A 19237-nucleotide genomic window follows, 5' to 3' on the forward strand; every position below is an offset into this window, starting at 1 on the left:
TCATATTCAAGTCGTGACGTATTTTTTTAAAATATTTGAAACTTTTCGGAGCCAAAGCAGAAAGAATACAGTAGCCTGTATTCGTAAATGTTTGTTACTTGTATTATGTTATAACTTTCAAAAAGTTGCGCAGTAGAATGGCAATAAGGTACATTCGCTACATGTCGAAGTGCTCGTTTTTGAAGTTGAAGAAGCGCATGAAGATTACGTTTCGTGGTGGTAGCCCATACAAGCGCACAATAATTCAGATGCGTTTGAAACAAGGCATAATATATGTACAACTTTACTTTCTCTGGGAAAAAATGACGGCAACGGGACAATGCACCTGCGGCAGATGACAATGATTTCATAATTTGTTCAATGTGATATGTCCAGTTCACATCTTCTGACAGCGTCTCGCCCAATACTTTGTATTTGGTTACAATCTCAATGGGCGCGCCATCCAACAATAATTCTTCATTTAAATAAGACCGCCTGCCTCTTGCCTTGAACAATATGGCCTTTGATTTGGAGCTATTAATTGTTAGAGCGTTATCACGAGACCAACTCGACAGTTTAGAAAGGATACTGCGAGATCTTTGTAACAGATTATCAAGATCATTGTCAGAGACAAACAGGCTCGTATCGTCAGCGTATAGTACAATGGATGTGTCACTTATTATTTCAGCAATATCGTTTACATAGATATTAAACAATATCGGGCCTAAAACGCTACCCTGGGGCACACCTGATTTAATTTCCCTATATGAAGAGCAGTATTTTTCGATAGCAACGCACTGCGTCCGCCCAGACAGATAAGATTGAAAGAGCTGATTTGCCACGCCACGGATACCATATCCTTCTAGTTTACTTATTAAAATTTGATGACTTAAACGATCAAATGCCTTGCTATAATCAATAAATATACCCAACGTTAGTTTGCCCGCATCAATATTATTAATTATTAGTTCTTTTTGGCGTAACAAAGCTGTTTCGGTTGACCTGCCCGAGCGGAATCCGTGTTGACAATCAGAAAGAACGTCATTTTTCGCAAAGAAATTGGTAATGCGTGCAGAAATCAGTTTTTCTAAACCCTTAGAAAAAGCGGATAAAATGGAAATAGGCCTATAATTCCCCAGGTCATTTCGGTTCCCACCTTTGAAAATAACTGACACCCTTGCTTTCTTCATATTTGTTGGAATATGTCCAGATTCTATAACAAGATTAAACACAAATGCGAGATGAACTGCGATGACATCAATTACAAATTTTACAGGTCTGATTTGAATGCCGTCTGCATCAACAGCATTGCTGTTTTTTAAGCCCAAAAATATACGACAAATTTCGGCATCGTCAGTAGGCTCGAGAAAAATGCTGTGCGTACATCTCTTAACAGTAGTACCACTGAGCGTGTTATTTGATGATGCCGTCATGTTCACAAAGTGTTCATTGAAACGTTCGGTTAAGAGGATGCCTGAAACCTTTTCATTATTCACGGTTATCTCAACAAAACTGCGATTCACATTCCCCTGTCTGATTGCATCATTGATAATTGTCCAAGTCTTTTCTGGATTTTTTCTCTGCACGGCTGCAAAAAGGCTCTCGTAATAGAGTGCTTTAGCTTTTCGCAGTTCTTTATTTAGTGTATTCCTTAACTTCCTAAATGCAACGAGATCACTTTGCTGACGTGTGCGCAGAAATTTATTGAACATCCAATTTTTTTGGTGTGGGCATGTAAAAAAACCCCAAATCTGCACCCCCCCCCCCCCCTACCGAGTTTTTCCCGGGAGGACTGGGAGGCAGCCCTGCTTGGCTGCTCTGACATTACGGCCCAACTGTCCTCGGTTGAGCGGGCCCGGGAGGCGGCCGACGCCAATGGGCGCCCCCACCTAGGTGTGTAAGGGGCAGCCACTTAAGGACAGCCCCCGCACACTCCCTGTACAAAACTTCTGCAAATAAATGCTTTCCTGTCAGTTAAGTTTCTGCTTTCGGTAGTAAACGATTCTGTTAATATGTCGATTGCAGTTTCGACTTCAACCACTTAGTAATTGCGGAATGGTGCAACACTAGGGGATTTCCTCCAAGGACTGCAGTGTGTACCTGAAGAAGTGTAATTGCAGCATCGCTCGATATTTGCGCTAAGTGCATGTAGTTATAATATGCCGTCGAGGGGTGCCACATGTAAAGCATTTTTCTTGCTCTCAGAGAGAAAGAGAGATGCAAGCTTTTTTGATATGCTTGAGATGTAACCTTGGATGTACGCCTGACGTGATATTCAAGGTACTGGGTTATTAATGTTATTACGGTGCGACCAAGAGTGGTGCCAGTCAAAAGACGACGATTTGACGTGTAGAGGTAGACTCGATCTGGACAGCTATCTTTTTTATGCATCCTTATCTCTCTTGCAAATATTGTAAATATATCTTTATATGTGAGCTCTGCACCGCAACAAATTTGTGAGAGGGGATGTGTACCCACGTGAAACAACAACGGAGCTCCGCATGGGTCACACCATGGACTGGACAACGTGATGGACAAAGCAGGACCCGACATAGTGTGACTCACAACGCCTACAACCACGACGGTTGTGCTGGCTCAGCCGCGGTATCCAGCAACACTCAGCGGCACCGACCACCTCGACGTCGAAGACTGGATCGCCGCATGTGAGCGTGTAAGTGCCCACAACAAATGGGATCCGACGATTATGTTGGCTAAATTGGTCTTCTACTTACAAGGCGCAGCGAAGGTGTGGTATGACAACCACGAGGAAGAGCTTAACGACGGGGATACGTGCAAACAGAAGCTGCGGAACTTGTTCGAGCGTCCTGGCAGGCGGAAGAGCACGGCTAAGAAAGAACTAGCAATCCACGCCAAGACGTCTACAGAATCAAACATCTCTTACATCCAGGACGTGCTGGCTATCTGTCGTAACGCCGACAGCGATATGGCTAAGTCAGAGGAGGTTGGGCAAGTACTCAAGGGTGCGTATCGCTGACGATGCTTTCAACCTGCTCATGTGCAAAAATTGTGAGACAGTACAGGACAGCATAAAAGAGAGTCAACGCTTTGAGCACGCCAATAACCGCCGCACTGCAATGCCGTTCGCACGTCTGCCGAATACAGCTGCGACATCCTCTTGTGACGACAGGCTAGGAGTGCAGCGACCATCATCATCAGATGACCTGACACGGATAGCGCGACGAATTTGAAGCCATGGCTCCTGCTGCCCTTCTTCCCACCCCAGTGAGCCGAACAACATGCCTACAGCCCCATTTGGGCAGGCAGTAGTCTGCGAAGAGCTCGCCAATCTTGGAGTTCATTCTGTATGTGCCGTTGCTGTTTCACGGCTGTCTCATGCACCAGGTTCATCGACTGGTCCATGTTTGCCTGCACGCTACCGAAATCCAGCCGGGTGGCGAACCGCATACGATCGGCCAATTTGTTTTGTCTGCCGGCGTAATGGTCACGTTGCTCGCCATTGTAACAACCGTAACGTCTCCTCCCCTTTGCGACCGCCATTCCCCAGTTACTATCGGCCCGAACAGAGCAAGCGTCGTACCAGCCTGTATTTCCACCGCAACAGCCTAACAATGAGGCTCGTGCTCCTTGGAACAGTCCGTTGTCATCATTGCGACGTCACAAGTCCCGTTCGCCACCAGCTCGTTAACCATTGTCTCTATCACCACAGGTTTGTCGCGCACCGTCTCCGATGTGGCTGTCCGTCAACGGAAAACTAAGCGATGCAGCTCCCGTAGGTGACGCTGCATTGACGACTCGACAGCAAAAACCTCTGATCACTTTTCTGACGAAACAGAACTCGATAGACGTTTTAGTCGATGGCGTCAGTGTCCCAGCACTCATTGACACTGACGCGCGCGTATCCGTAAGGAGTGCCCAATTGCGCCGATGCCTGAACAATGTTTTCACACCGGCTGCATCCCGCAGCCTCCGCGTCGCCGACGGAGGTACGCCTACCGTGCTTCGTATGTGCACCGCTACGACTGGCATCGCGGGGCGCCTAACGACTGTTTGCCGTTTTAGAAAAATGTCCTTACGACGTTATACTTGGCTTAAACTTTTTATCGTCCCATTCAGTCCTCTTTTATTGCACGTCTGGTCTCAATCAGCTTGAACTGCCCACGGGTGCTATAGTCGAACAGTCACACAACCACGGTTATGCTTTCCCGAAGACATCCGCCTGTCGCCTGCAGCCACTACGTATTTCACTTTACTGTCGTTCCCATCTGTTCCTGACAGCGACTATGTAGTATGCCCCACCGCTGACATACTGCTTGAAATAAATTTGGTCGTTCCCCATACAGTGCTCACGGTTACAGGCAATCATACTTCGCTCTCTCTCTCCTTGATTTTAGCAGCTCGTATTAAATTCTTCCCAGAGGCATGTCTTTGGATGACATCTCGCCTGTGAACGATTGGAAAATATCGGCTCTTGACACCGAAATTCCCTCGCCCACTACAGGAACCTCCCATTCACCGACTCTCACAGACGAACTTGGCAAGAAGATTGCACCTGATCTTTTTCCGGCACAAGCTGATGACCTCCGCCGTCTCTTGGAAACTTACCGCGACATTTTTTTACCCTGACGGTAGCCCTTTAGCCCAGACATCGGTGGTTACCCACCGTAATTTCACTGGAGACGCCAATCTCATATGCCGCCGGCCGTACCGTGTTTAACATGGAGGACGAAAGTGAAACGAGAAGTCGATAATATGTTGACTAAAGGGGTTATCGAGCCATCTTGCTGTCCGTGGGCGTCCCTTGTCGTTGTCAAGAAGAAGGACGGCATTTGGTGCATTTGTGTGGTCTGCCGTTATCACAATTGATAAACACCGATTCTATTGAACGTGTGTGTGCTTATTACTAAGGGTATTGCTATGACGGCAAGCCTTGTTGCTGTTTTCTTTTTTTATACGTGAATTTGGTTTGATACTTTCCACACCTTCCTTATTATATTATTTTCGGTATTTTGCAATAGTCGGTCGTTCAATTTCTGGTACTCGGTATTTTTTTTTCCTCTCGCGATAGTGGTTGCAAGGGCTCATTTGTGCGCGTGTTACTGTTGTAATGTTTGTCAAGTTGTTTTCCATCGGTGTACCTTCTCTTACTCGTATTTAGCCATCGCTTTCATTTGTTTCTCATACTTACTTATGTGGCACGGCTTTTGTATTTCCTTTTCATGTGTGTGTATATATATATATATATATATATATATATATATATATATATATATATATATATATATATATATATACGTGCATATGTAAATATATATGTATTCTGCCCCTCCTGCTTGGGCCCCCATTTGGTCCTGCAGTATTGTATAAATACATAATTTACAGGCACCTCAACGAAATCGCACCCAGGGATGTCTACCCCTTGCCGCGTATTCATGTCGCCTTGAACTGTTCGCACGCAGTCAAATAATTTTCATCAATGGACCTCCGATCAGGCTATTGGCAGATCTCGTTAGATGACGTAGACCGTGAGAAAACAGGCTTCGTAACGCCTGACGGCCTCTACCAAATAACGGTTATGCAGTTCGGCCTTTGTGATGGCCCGGCAACCTTCGGAAGTATGATGGACTCCTTACTTGGCGGATATAAATGGTCCGCATGTCTCTTATCTAAACAATGCCATAGTCTTTTCACCAACTTTCACGAGCCATCGAACGCGTCTTTCGGCTATTCTCGCTGTATTCCGACGCGCCGCGAAGCAGTTCAACTCACCCAGGTGCCACTTCGAACGTCGTTCAAATTCCCGTTCCTGGCTATCTCGTCAGTGCGGCTAGCGTTCAACCCGACTATGACAAGATTCACGCCCTCTAGTAATTTAGAACTCTGGAACTCTAGAACTGTTCCGTCTTCCGCCGTAGACGTAAGAAGCTTTGTTGGGCTATGCTCCTATTTCCGCTATTTTATCAGTAATTTCGCCAAGATCGCTCGCCCATTAACCGGCATAAGAAGGCCGTTAATTGCTTTAACATGGGGCCTTGCTCAAACAAATCTTCTCCGCCCTCGTTTGCTTGCTCACCGCTCCACCATTGCTGGCTCACTATCATCCATATCCCGTCACTGTACTTCATACGGATGCCAATAGTCATAGAATTAGTGCTGTACGTATTGAACGGCAGCGTGACGCAGAGCGCGTAATTGCATACGCCATCCGCCTCCATGTGACCCGCCCAGAGGAATATTTCAGTTACCGAACGGGAGCGCCTGGCGTTAGTTTGTGCAGTTGCCAGATTCTGCCCCTACTTGTACGGCCTTACTTTAACCGTAGTTCCCTATGACCACGTCCTGTGCTGGTTCCCACTGGACAATTCGGTAGATGGGTGCTACGGCTCCAAGAATATCCATTTGCTGTTTTATACACTTCAGGATGTTTGCACAGGGACGCAAATTCCCTCTCCCGTCATCCGTTCGACCACCCTGAATATGATGCGCAGGACAACGACTCTTGCGTCCTGGCCATCTTTGATCTGCACAGCACCGCTTCTGCTTGCCAGGCCTGTACCGTTCTGTGAACTGCTACGTTGAAGCCTGTGTGCTCTGCCAGCACTGCAAAAAAAAAAAAAAAACACCTGCTGCACTGCCTGCTAGATGCCTTCACGCCATCGATGTGCCCTCAGAACCATTATTTCGCGTCAGTGTCGATTTTCTGGGCTCTTTTCCAACGTCAAAATGTAGCAATAAGTGGGTCATTGTCATGGCTTATTACGCGACCCTGTACGCGATCATGCGAACTTTGCGCACAAGCTGTGCAACTGAGGTGGCAGATTTCCTTTTACCTGACGTCATCTTCCACCACAGCTCACCCCAGCAACTCCTCACTGATCGTAGCCGCACATTCTTGTCCCAAGTAGTTGAAGACCTTCTTCGCTCCTGTACTACCGAGCACAAGACTCCCATCGCCTACCAAACACATCGAACGCTGACAGAATTGCTGTCTATGTACAGTCGTGTGCAACATACTGTAATATAATGTACGCCATCCTGAAGTGTGGTACGCCGCCAAATGTAGAACCAATTACGGAAATCAAATGTTATACTTTCAAGTGCTTACACATCTAAACCACATAATAAAAGAACGTAATATTGACATATCTAGTAAATCACCAAAACAACTCCGTTTAATGTTTGTATGATGATGTGATACGATGATTTACTATTTCTTTGACTACTGCATAATTCCCTTTTCAAGTGACGTTTTATAACTCCTGTAAGTGTTTCCTCTTAGTAGGTCGTACTCCCTTAGCCGCACGCTTTTATGCTTCCCCGTGTGCTAGAGGGTCAGGGCTCCTCATTTCATTTCATTTTTCTTCTTGCGGAATAAAAATTCAATTCAATTCAATAAGACTTGCAACACCCTTGTTCGTGGTCGAAGAGGGTCCAGGGCTGCGCGGCGGCTCTGAGATTCAAAATAGTGGTTTAATAAATACAACTAATTGAAGATGTGTTTAGGTCTCGAACTTACCATGTGTCTTCGCAGCCGCACAGTCTTGGAGGCCCTTCGACCACGGGCACCGGTGTTGCAGGTCCTATTGAACATGACTGTACGTTTCCGGGTGCCAGAGTGATTGAGAGAGCACGTTACCCTCCGTAACCTTAGCCTATAATTCCTTCCGTCACGACGCCGCTGGATTTTCACTCTTTTACCTTCAGTTCGGCCGCCACGTTTCCTTGCCCTTTCACAGACTGCCTCCTTCCTCGACGAATAGTCTCCATTGAATATGCTCAAGACGCCTTCGTCCGAACTCACACGGCACGCCAGACTGCCGGCTCCCAGCCCACTGAGTCTCAGGTTTGCGCTTCGGGACGTTCGAATTTATCCTGGCTCCGTTGTCCTCCTATGGACACCACGTCGCCGCATTGGCTTGTCTGAAAAGCTGCTGCCGCGCTACACAGCGCCGTACACGGTATTGCGTCAGCTTCTCCATGTAAACTACAAAATTGCTCCGCTGGACTCGCCACTTCCCACGGACGTTGTGCATGTGTCCCAGCTCAAGCCTTATTTTGCCGCGAGTTCACCTCCCTTACAGTTAGCGCCGAGGTGGCGCCGGTACAGGCGGAGTTTATGTTACGGTGCAACCAAGAGTGGCGCCAGTCAGAAGACGATTTGACATGAAGAGGTAAAATTGGTTTCGATAGCCTTCTTTTTTATGCATGGTTGTCTCTCTCGTTAATATTGTAAATACATATTTATATGTGACTTCTGCAGCGTAACAAATTGGGACTGATTCCACCTCTACACGTCAAATGGTCTCCTTCTGATTGGCGCCGCTCTTTGTTACATCGTAACAATATAATATACAGGTGATAAACACTTAAACAGCCCATACAGTCACATATACACTATAGATATATTTACAACGTTTTGCTAATCCATGCTACCCGAAGAACATCAGCAGCGCTTTCGTGGCTCGCAAAGCGCAGCTGGTGCTTTGTCACGGGCCATGAATGTACCGCGTTTCCAAGCTGGAGTCCCATTGTAGGTGTAGTGCCGCCTTCGCAGACTGTCTCTCGAACAAGTAGCGGCAGCAAGCCCACATAACATGTTACAGGTCTTTAAGGGCCTTGCATTCCGAACACATAGGTGAGCCCGTCACCTAAATTCTGCGCCTAAAGTAGTTCGTGTAAGCCACGGTGAGTTTGATATGGCGAAGGCATGTTTGATATTGCGTTTTGAAGACACATGTCATATAAATGTCAAACGGTGGATCGGTCTTATATAAGGGTGTCTACTGTGATTCGGATCTGTCCAGAGAGATCGGTGTAAACGCCAAGTGTGCAGATGTCAGCGTTGCCGCATCTTTTCTTGAGACATGTATCGGGACCAATTCTCTGAAGTGTATTCAACTTCTGTAGCGCAGTCAGCTTAGACGCGGCCTTGTATACCGCAGTGGGCTGCTAACTACTGCAGCACAACGTTACCATGCAGTTCGCACACTTTCATGCATAGGCGTCTGATGTCCTTGACGATTTGTTACTGCTTACTTAGCGACTTGAGGTACTACAGGGCCGCTCATGAGTCGGTGAAGAGGCCCAAAACTCAACTGCCTGGACTATGATGTAAACAATAGCTGCCCGCAGTGCAACTAGGTCAGTGGCTGTAGCTGAAGTGCGATGACTCACGGTGGCAGGTATTGATCTGAAACCTCGCATTAATACTGTGGGAGCAGATGCGGCAGCTATTACAGCAATGATGACATGCCGATCTGTGCGTACTGCCTTCAAAGAGGTATAAATGCTGACGTGAGGGAAAGATGTATTTACTTGGTCATCGTGCTTATGTCTAACGTGCCCTAACGTGAAACATGGAAAAACCTATATGAAACAGCGGACGCACTTCCATAATAGCACTACAGGATCCATCTGACGTACTTTGTAACGTACTTCGAAGGTCTAACTTAAGAAAGGTGAAGGAACAGGTCGGACATACTTTTAGCGACAGCCTATATATACGTCATCACCATGGTGAAAGAACTTAAATGACACCAGTGGTTAAAGCTGAAAGGCAAGATAGGAAATAGGAGGAGGAATAGTCCTGTCTCAGCATTTCACAAACGGGAAGCAATACCTCCGACATGAATTATGCGTTCTCCGTGTCGACACGAGGGAGCTCCGCATGCACTTGCGAACGTTTCATGAGTTATTTCAATTGATAGTGCCAGAAATAGTGGTAGCCTCACTGCACATAATATTACGCCGCTGCCGATGCTAAACTAAAAAGAACATACGCCAGGACAGCTATGATTAGTTAACGGGTGGCAACTGAACCATCTAGCAGCAGTGAGCTGCAAAGTTCTTTTTAAGAGCCAGTGAGAAAACATGAAAGGCAGTATACGAAATAAAAGGCAGAAAAGGGAATTTCTCTCCCTTTAACCACCGCAGACCCCATACATCTGAATGAGAAAGATGACATCCATGACATATTGTGACTACATGACGTGCTGAAACAATGACTTAGCACAAACCGCGGGGAAAGAACCTCAGGCAGCTTTTCGTTCGCTTAAAGGGGACATGAAACCAAAATATCGACTATAATCTCTATTGTGTGAGGTAATCCTTGTGCGTTCAAGAACATGTTGGCACAATTTTAGAGCATTTGGGCCAGCATGTAATTTGTATTTCATTTTTTTATACTACACTCGAATGGCATAACAGTCGAGCAATACTGGCAGGCTCGCGAGCCGTGACGTCAAAAGCTGCATGCTTGCCGAGTGAGCAGGTATATCCCGGCGAAGAATCCTTGTTTGAGCTGTGCACGCATACGGGAAGTTTGTTTTGTTCAGCTTGCCATTGTAATTGTTCAACTTGCAGAGGCTGAAACAGTGCCCCGCGCTGCCTATGTAGCGCTGCAGTGTGCCAGAGCGAACAGAGCAAGGGGTGCTCCGTATCGTTCTTCAGTTTCCCCAAGGAGCCCGTCAACTGTGGGACATTATTTTGGGCACAAAGAACTGGTGCTCATCTGAAGCTTTTGTTTTGTTCTCGGGACACTTTACGCCAGACAGCTACAACGACGATTTGCGCCTGCTCGCCAAGTTTGGGACACCGGTGAAAAAGCTGAGGCTGCGGCGAGATGCAATGCCGATCGAGTTCGCGTGCCATCCCGCAGGCAATGAGTGCACTGGTCATAGGTCAGGCTTGATATTTTTTTGCTTATTGATATCGAGTGCATTAAAGCAAGTTCAAGCAGAGGTACAGCCAAAGCGTACATCACGCAAAATCTTTGCGCCGCAGAAACAAGTGCGCCGGCATTTGTTTACAACTACAGATGAAAAACAATACGCATACGAGAGACATGTATGCATGGAATGCATGCCAGCAAACAAGCTACACGCACAACAATTTTCATTGTGCGAAGTGTGCCAGAATTCGTCTTCCGCTAAATTATGTCTAAGCAGTGCTTCTCGCATACGATGAAATAGTTCTCAACAGTGCCGAAAGGCATCCGCATCGTTTCGCGCCACACCAATGTCGCCATCTATGTGACCGCATTCACTAATCTGTCTCGGACGAAAGCAGCTTAAGAAACGTGGTCACATAGATGGCGACATTGGTGTTGCGCGAAAGCCGGCGCGCCCATATCTCGGAGGCCATATTTCATTACTTGAGCTGCTGGCAAAGGGGCGAAGTCAATATGCGCTGCGCATACGACGCCTTCACTGCTTCTGCTACTCAAATATTCGTCGCTTGCTCCTTCACGCGAATTTGGGGGTGTCGAAGACGTGGTACACGATATCTGCACAATATACGGCAACCAATGGCAGCATATACGCTCCGACTTCGCGTGGTGCGGTGACCGATTTTGTAGCGGACGCTGGCTTGGTTCGATGTAGCACAATACGTCACACATGGCGTGCCAATATGGGGGTCCGCGCCGCAGAGCGCGGCTTAGAGCCGGCAAACTCTAGCTCACATTTTGGACACCAATATGCTTCTACATCCCAGGTTTTACAGTGTACAGCCCCATAATAGACCCTCTACTACTATTTCTCGCTTAAAACCGCAACTTGTTGGGTGACCGTGTCATGCCCCCTTAAAATCGCGACACCACCCTTAAACTACGTGAGACATATCGTTCGAACATAGGGCCTATTTATAACCCCCCAAGAACGCAGAGGTACAGTACGGGAGTACGCAGCGCGTTCTGCTAAGAAGTGCATGAATTCTTGAAAATTTTTATTAACATAAAGGTGCAGTAAGGGTGTTTCAGTAACCAACCCACTACAAGAGTGTTTTTATTTTGGTGTGTAGCTTCTGTTCGGCCTCACATAGCGTTTGGGCGCTTATGCTTTGATTTTGACGAAAATTATTTGGCTTAATGGCACGAGCACAGTTCCACACACCACGGTAAGTTCGGCGATACTGGATGTCTCTTCGTGTCGTACGACGTCAGCCGCAGCCAGGGTTGCTTCCTGGCTGCTTCGCCGTCCTTTCTCCTTTAGCTATCTATTAATTGCTGTGGCAGAAACTGCTATTACTCTTTAAAAAGCTTGGGCCCTTTGGGGCTTGTCCCACAACAACAATCGTCATCTGCCCCGCTTGCGTTTCTTTCCTCGAAACCTCTGCTCTGGCTACTTTCCTGTCGAGAATGCCATGTCACGCTGATAACGCACATGCCATTCGTGGCCTGGAAGTATCGCAGGTGCAGCTATAAAAGAAAGGAAACGGGGGCAAGATTGATGAAGATCATGGTTTTAAAACAAAATAAGCCCGAAAGAGGGCACACATTGAAAACACTTTTCAAAAGCGTTCGATGCAAAGTGGTTCCGTTGTTGTTATCAGCGTGTTTTTAACCACTAACTGAAGTGTGACATTTGCCCACTCAGGTTCCATGCGCTTCCAAGGGCACCCAACCATCCGGAAGGACATTGCTGATTTCATAAGCAAGAAAGATTGCGTTCAAGCTGCCGCAGAGAATGTCTGGATAACGGATGGAGTAATGCGTGGTGTATCCGTACGTACGGTTAATTTCTCCTAGCGTGGAATAATGCGCACTTAATGATTGTGATGTGCGCCATATATGTACGGATTATGTTAGCGTGTTTAGGTAGCACGCATGAACTGTTCTCACATTGTAATAATTTGCGCATAATGTTCACTAATCTGCAATGTATGTGCAGATTATTTCATGTGTTCAAGTGCATAGGGATTATTTGATCTTACAGTGAAGGAAATGTAGACACTGTTCTGTGCTGTGCACCATTCTTCATTTGATGCTGTGCCTTCAAGCTTATCATGAGGAAAAAAACGGCCTCAACTGGGAGCTAAATCTCTATAGCGACGTAATAGAAGCGACGTAGACCAGCTGAGAAGAAAAAAAAAAACCTGAGCGACTTGTTACGAAAATTTAGGAAGTAATAGTATAAATAAGACAACATAAATATTGCTAGGAGCATTATAGGAGCGCAAAGAAATGAGCATGAAAAGGAACACGCCTAGTATAACGGCCCTTGAAGTTCTAACGAGGATTAATTTGTAAAACCGGCTGCTTTCAGCACTCTGCGCATCAAACACACTAAACACTGTCGCATTCTGGCACGTGCACGTGTCCACATATGCTTTGATAGATATACCACCTCTTTTTCGTGTCACGTCAAATACAGACAGCTGAGCTCTGAGCCACTTAATTCCTAATTTATTGATGTCGTCTTGGTTAGTTTTTGTTTTCCTTCTTTGTGCTCACCGTAGCGCCACGAGCAAGATTCAGAAACTCCCCCACATCACAGTACTACTGCGAGAATATGTAGATTTTGTAAAATGTGTAGGAGACCATCTCTGCCTAACGCGAAGGCCCGTTTTCCAAACGTGTGACGCTGAAGGTAGGATGCTGGATCTTGCTTCAGAGTCTCTTGGACAATGTTTACTGGACGGCGTGAATCAGGGTCAACCGTATTACCGTACAGCCATTTAATAAATGAATGATAAACCTGTGACTAGGAAGTCACTTGATGAATAGGAAAAAAAGAACACCTGAATTTTCCAAACGATAATAAGAATATCACCCTTGTTGTAAGGCAAAGGTGACCCCCGCCAACCAAGAACTCTGTAAATCTCTGCATTTATTAAAACACTATACTTGCCGTATTTGCAAGCATATTCATATATTTTGCAAGTAACATGTAAGCATCACTGTCCACTGCGTGCTGCACCATGATCACCACTAAATCAATGATATTGTGGAATACAACGCTTGCTTAGTCCCACCACCTGTAGCTGCTCTTTCTCTTCCGTCTGGCCCCCGTTGTGTCCTCTTTGCCCGAAAGTATCCTCCAGCGTGAAGTCTCCGCCATGCTCGTAGGGAATACATTTCATAGGTCGCTGTTGTGATGTCTGCATGAAAGAGGCCTCCACTTTACATGCAACTTCATTCCGACATTAGGCCTCGTGGCAAACCAGGATAACTGTTATATCAATAATTTATTCGACTCGTATCCCTATTGCCGCCATATTCCAGATTGTACTTCAAGTGCTAAAGCGACGCTTGAACGGGGAGAAAGCCGGTGCATTAACCTGTATTCCACAATACATGGGTTTCCATGATGTGTTTAACGAGGAAGGCTACTACCTGGTAAGTGAAAAGTTTCATTGTAATCCCTCGAAAAGGTTGAGAAACAGTGGTTGAGCCGCCCGCACCTCAGTTGTACTTTTGAGAAGGTAGAATCTCTCGATTAATCATACGTAATTAAAGTGATATTGCGGCAGATAAGAAGACTATTCCTGTTAAATTCGGGCCTGGTGTGCTTGATAGCCATTATGTTGAAATCATCAATCTCGGAGCTTAGAGCAAATTCAAATAATTGTGATTTTGTTAGCAGTATTGGTTAATGAATCTTGTTAGCATTTAGTGTATTTAAATGACTTGCAGATACTGGCCGGAGTTGGCTGGAGGAAGAATGGTGTCACTGGCTTTGCTACGACAACACAAATAATTGTTTCAGTCAATAGACACGTCGAGAATTCAGGAAAAGGTACTCCTAAAATAATTTCGCGGATCGCACTAGCTGTGGGATTTCGTGTAATGGAAGCCTTCATTGGTGTTTGCGAGGAACGCTGTTTTTGTTTAGCGACAATGTGCAAATTTAGAGCACTCGGTCAAGTCAGACACATTTTTTTTTTTTAAATCTGAGACGAAGAGCTCACACGGGCGAAGAAGCGCATCAATAAGGGGGGGGGGGGGGGGCGCACTTAGAAGGCTGCATACGCGATCCCACATTCATGTGGCAATAACTAAGTAGGCTAGAAAAGAACGCGCCTAAAAGATAGGCAACACTGCAATGGCACTTAGGGGTGCACTGTTGTCATTCTGCTTTCGAAGAGAGCAGAGTGGTCGCCCAATACCCCAACCAGGTGAAAACCGCAATCGCTGAGGCGGTGGTGACTAATCACTGGAAGAGGCAGTGCGTCAGCAGAGCTTCGATGGGCTTATTACAAAACCAGCACGATTATCTATGACACGTTCGATGGCTAAAAGAACTAGGATTTGCTGGCCCGAATTTCGTCTTTTAGTGCATACCGTACCTATCACCGCTCTCAAATTCCGCCTAATTGTTCAAATACCCGCCGTGGTTGCTCAGTGGCTATGGTGTTGGGCTGCTGAGCACGAGGTCGTGGGATCGAATCCCGGCCACGGCGGCCGCATTTCGATGGGGGCGAAATGCGAAAACACCCGTGTACTTAGATTTAGGTGCACGTTAAAGATCCCCAGGTGGTCGAAATTTCCGGAGTCCTCCACTACGGTGTGCCTCATAATCAGAAAGTGGTTTTGGCACGTTAAACCCCATAATTTAATTTAATTGTTCAAATATTTCTTGTTTCCTTTTCGCGTTTTCAGCAATCTAATGCACGTCATTCATAACCTATCTATAGAATTCACCCTTTTCGCCAATAAAACTGATTTGAAGGCTTGCGCTTGCGATAGTCGAGTATCCTGTCTTCGTCCTCTACTTCGTGCGCAGGAGAAGAAAGATATAATGGGGGAAGGCACGGATGGTAACCACAAATACGTCTGGTTGGCTACCCTATACAGGGGAATGCAAAAGGGGAATAGAAAGCTGAGAAAGATAGTGGGGAAAGACGCGGTGAGTTCGCGCACGCTCGCGGAGGGCCCTGCCAAGTCGAAGGTGCTCACACAGGCCAGTCGCGCTCAAGAAAGATCATAGCCCTCTTCCGCACTACTCTAGGCACCGAAGGAAGGGGAGGGAAGCGCGGCATTTTACTACGGCTGCCTATGGCACGACCACACGCGGCCGCACGGCCCCTATCTTGAAAGCGATCTGCAATGGCGAGAGCACCTCGAATGCTGATAGGTTCGTGTGCGCTGTTTTTGCCTCTTAGTGCGCGTTGAAGTTGGAGACAGCACGAGAGTCAATTTGCTCGCTGCATCTGCCGCGCTTCCTTACTCCAGCATATTGAGAGCCAGTTCCGGGGTGATCGAGTGAAATAGGTTCATGTTTTCTCCTGGCCGCGTAAAATCATGCTTGTAGTTGAGTTCGGGAATGTTTGCAAGCCTATACGGTCGATAAAGCTGGTATCCTTACTTTGTGTAGCTGTCTAGTGATTTGCTATCGCAATCCATGCTTCGCCAAGCGGGCGAAATCGCGATTTTCTTTCAGAGCGAGGGTGTTAATGCCAGTTGAAGCGTTGAAAAACGATTATGCCAGCTTTCATGGCGTCCTTAAAGAAGGAGATAAATCGGAGAAGGGGGCGATTATTGCAAATGCGTGTGAGTATTTAAAAGCTTGTGTAATAAAGACCGCCTTTGTTAAAAGTCGCTTTACCAATTGTTCGTAAGCATTACACGACCATCTCATGCGGTTTCCTAGGGACCACAAAGCACTGTACGCTAAATTAACCGCGTTTGCATTTAGTGAAATAGTGGATATCTTACGTTTATTTTCTGGCGAAACCTAATCGCCTTTGTAAGTTAATTAGGAACGTTGCAAATAATTGCTGAATACTGGTTCTTCATTTATTTTCATGGATTATGCGGCTTTGGTGGTAAGTTTCTCCAGCGCCCTCAGTAAACTAAAAAATTCACCTCGTTTATCGGTGGGTAAGTCTGCGGGCAGGTTATGGGTAATAAGCAGGAGTTCAAAGCGCTTGGAATAATTACGGCCTTAACCGTAAATTACGTAATGTAATTTACGGTTAAGGCCGCAAAGGGTGCGACATCATGAACAACGTCCTCGCGAAGCAAAAATGTGTGCCTTAATATCAATATGGCAGGGAAATTCATATAGTGAATTTTATACATTGAAAACAAAAGTGATCAACCGTTTGTTTTTTAATGTTTTTATTATTATTTTACCACGCGGCCACTTCACTCTCTTTTCTTATGTAGTTTGGTCTATTGACCCTTTGAGCGTGAATACCGCGGGCGTTGGCATGTTTGATGCCGTTGTGACATGTCTGTTCGATTCCTCGACTGCCTCCATGGCCTCCGTGCTTAAATGGACGTGTATCATACCGTTGCAGTTTAACAAACCTCTGTTTCAGGAAATATCGTAAATGGTGACTTGGTGGACGACGCGACGCTTTGTCCGCAGCTGCAGATAACATGTAAAAGCGCTTTCAGAGCTGATAGTCCGAACGGCGCGAGCAGCGTATGTGGTGCTTGTTCTAAAAGCGCGGCTGAATATTTGTTCCAAGTAATCTACACTTTCTGCTTATGATTTGAATCAGGGTCAGTGTGTTTGGCTTTTTCTGCTTTATTTGGCAAATACTTTGAAACAGCGGCTTGTCATGTTTCTGACTCAGTAAAATTTCGCGGTACAGTCACTACCTGATTATTTTCTGCCTAATCGCTCGCAAGTGTCCTCAGGTCCGATAGATTTGGTCGTACTGCGCACTAGGCTTGAAACGCTGCTCTTCTGTGCATTGTGATACCTTGTAGCGAAGATGTACGACATCCTGCATATTTTGCTGCGCTTGTTCCACACAGAAGTTTTTGCTCCCCGCTGCACTTCCTCAAATTTTGCTGAAATATCGCATTTTGGAGCCCACGTCATTTAGTATAACACAACAGTACATTGTCTGCTTTTTTAAGAAGTGCGAATTGGCGTACACTTACGGTGATGCGAGCTGCTGTAGCGACGGCGCCAGCATAAACTTGGGTACCTGCCGGCCGGCAGCTGCAGAAAGCAGCCGATCAGGGAGGTTTGCCGCATGTTGGCGGCTCCTGCAACACGCAGCAAACCATATATCCTCTTAGAGCAAACCTCCCTGACCAGCTGCTTTCTGCAGCTGCCCGCAGGCGCCGGCACGTGTTTATGCTAGCTCCACCGCTGCAGCAGCTGGCATCCTCATAGCTACAGGCAAATCCGCACTCCTTTCTTTAAAACACCAGGCAGCTAACTGTGGCATGTGTTATACTAAACGATGTAGGCTCCAAAATGCGATCTTTCAACAAAAGATGAGCAAGAACAGTGCAGCTGTGAGCGAGAAACATTTTTTTTAACAGGCCCAGTGAAATATGCTGAACCCTGTATTATCGCTATTCCGCTTACTCTTGTGGACCGTCACGATACATTTAGCTTCGACCACATGTCAGCTGTCGCTGTAGTACGCCATTTATTGTGCGTATAAGGCGCGCCGCATATATTGAATTGTGCGCTCACGACTTATTCTTGATACGTTGGCGACAGAGTGAGCGTAAGTTTCGGTGTCAGTTGTGGTAAATGTGCGTGATATTGTGCGCCAAACTTAATATGAGCAGCAGCAGCGCTCCCTTTAACATTGTTTACTGAGCGGTACTCACTTCTGCCAATGTTCCACGTTGAAGTCCCTTCTTTGGACGATTGCGATACGACACTGGCGGATGCGTGAAGTATTTTATTCTGCGGGAAAGTCGTGCATCACGAAGGCTCGGCCACACAAGCTACCCTTGTGTAACAGCAGTCCGTGAGCTTGGTCACACAAATCCACTGCTTTTCTTAATATACCAGTCACTATTTTTGCAGCCGACTACTGCACACGTCTTCAATCCACAGCTTCACTATTTCCATCATGATTGGAGCAGAATGCGTCAGCGAAAACTCGATTGTGTTTCCGATGGCTGATCGCAGAGAAGCAAGGAAGAAGTCGTAATGGTTTCTTATTCGTGGGCTGTCGCGGAGGCAACATGCGGCTCGCCGCCGATAGCGCCATCTCGTTTCTCTAGAATAAACTGCTCCGCGGAAAGGGTCAATACTGAACATACGTCTGGACGGGTGGGAAGGAAAAATTCCCGCGTTTCTTTTCTTGGTATCGTGACAATCGCAAGTATATTCGTGCCAGCAGTGTTCTTGTCTTTTTCTTGCCTTTGAAACAATAATAAAAAGAAAGAAACACGAATCATGACTGAACTTTTGCCGACAAATTGAACAAGCGCAACTGGGCATGAAGTTACGTTTTTTCTTCATCTTCACTGCCTCACTCCTCCTACTGTCCACCTCTCCCAAATTAATTAACGCGGACAAAGTTTCGAAGGAGTTAGCTATATGCGGGCAACGTTTTAAAGTATGCGGTTTAATGTCACGCAAGTGAAATCTTTATTGCAACTATTCGAAAAAAAAAAACAGCTTGGCTGGATATTGGGCTATGGTTCTGCAAGGTCGAACAAGTCTATTGTATGTTTTGTTTGGTTTTTCAAGAGAACAAGCAAATAAAATGCTGCCAAACTAGAAGGATAAATCTGAATAAATGTTCATTTTCAACGTGACAGCTTCACCGCAAGACGGAGGGCGACGATGTG

General features: G+C 46.2%; 2 protein-coding genes across 3 annotated transcripts in view; one reads left to right on the forward strand and one right to left on the reverse strand.

The window, feature by feature from the left end:
* Positions 1 to 17735, reverse strand: part of LOC126524673 (uncharacterized) — a 143287-nt gene extending 125552 nt beyond the window's left edge. Inside the window, exon 1 of the mRNA XM_055067311.2 lies at positions 17576 to 17735. The gene's annotated coding sequence lies outside the window, so the exon portion shown is untranslated. The remainder of the gene's footprint in view (positions 1 to 17575) is intronic.
* A 108-nt stretch (positions 17736 to 17843) lies between these two features.
* Positions 17844 to 19237, forward strand: part of LOC126524141 (alanine aminotransferase 2-like) — a 101289-nt gene continuing 99895 nt past the window's right edge. For both annotated transcript variants that reach the window (XM_055067309.1, XM_055067310.1), the window contains exon 1: positions 17844 to 17938. In XM_055067309.1, the coding sequence (XP_054923284.1) occupies positions 17867 to 17938 (72 nt within the window). In that variant the 5' untranslated portion in view covers positions 17844 to 17866. The remainder of the gene's footprint in view (positions 17939 to 19237) is intronic.

Source organism: Dermacentor andersoni, chromosome 3 (genome assembly GCF_023375885.2).
Source record: "Dermacentor andersoni chromosome 3, qqDerAnde1_hic_scaffold, whole genome shotgun sequence".
Classification (NCBI taxonomy): Eukaryota; Metazoa; Arthropoda; class Arachnida; order Ixodida; family Ixodidae; genus Dermacentor; species Dermacentor andersoni.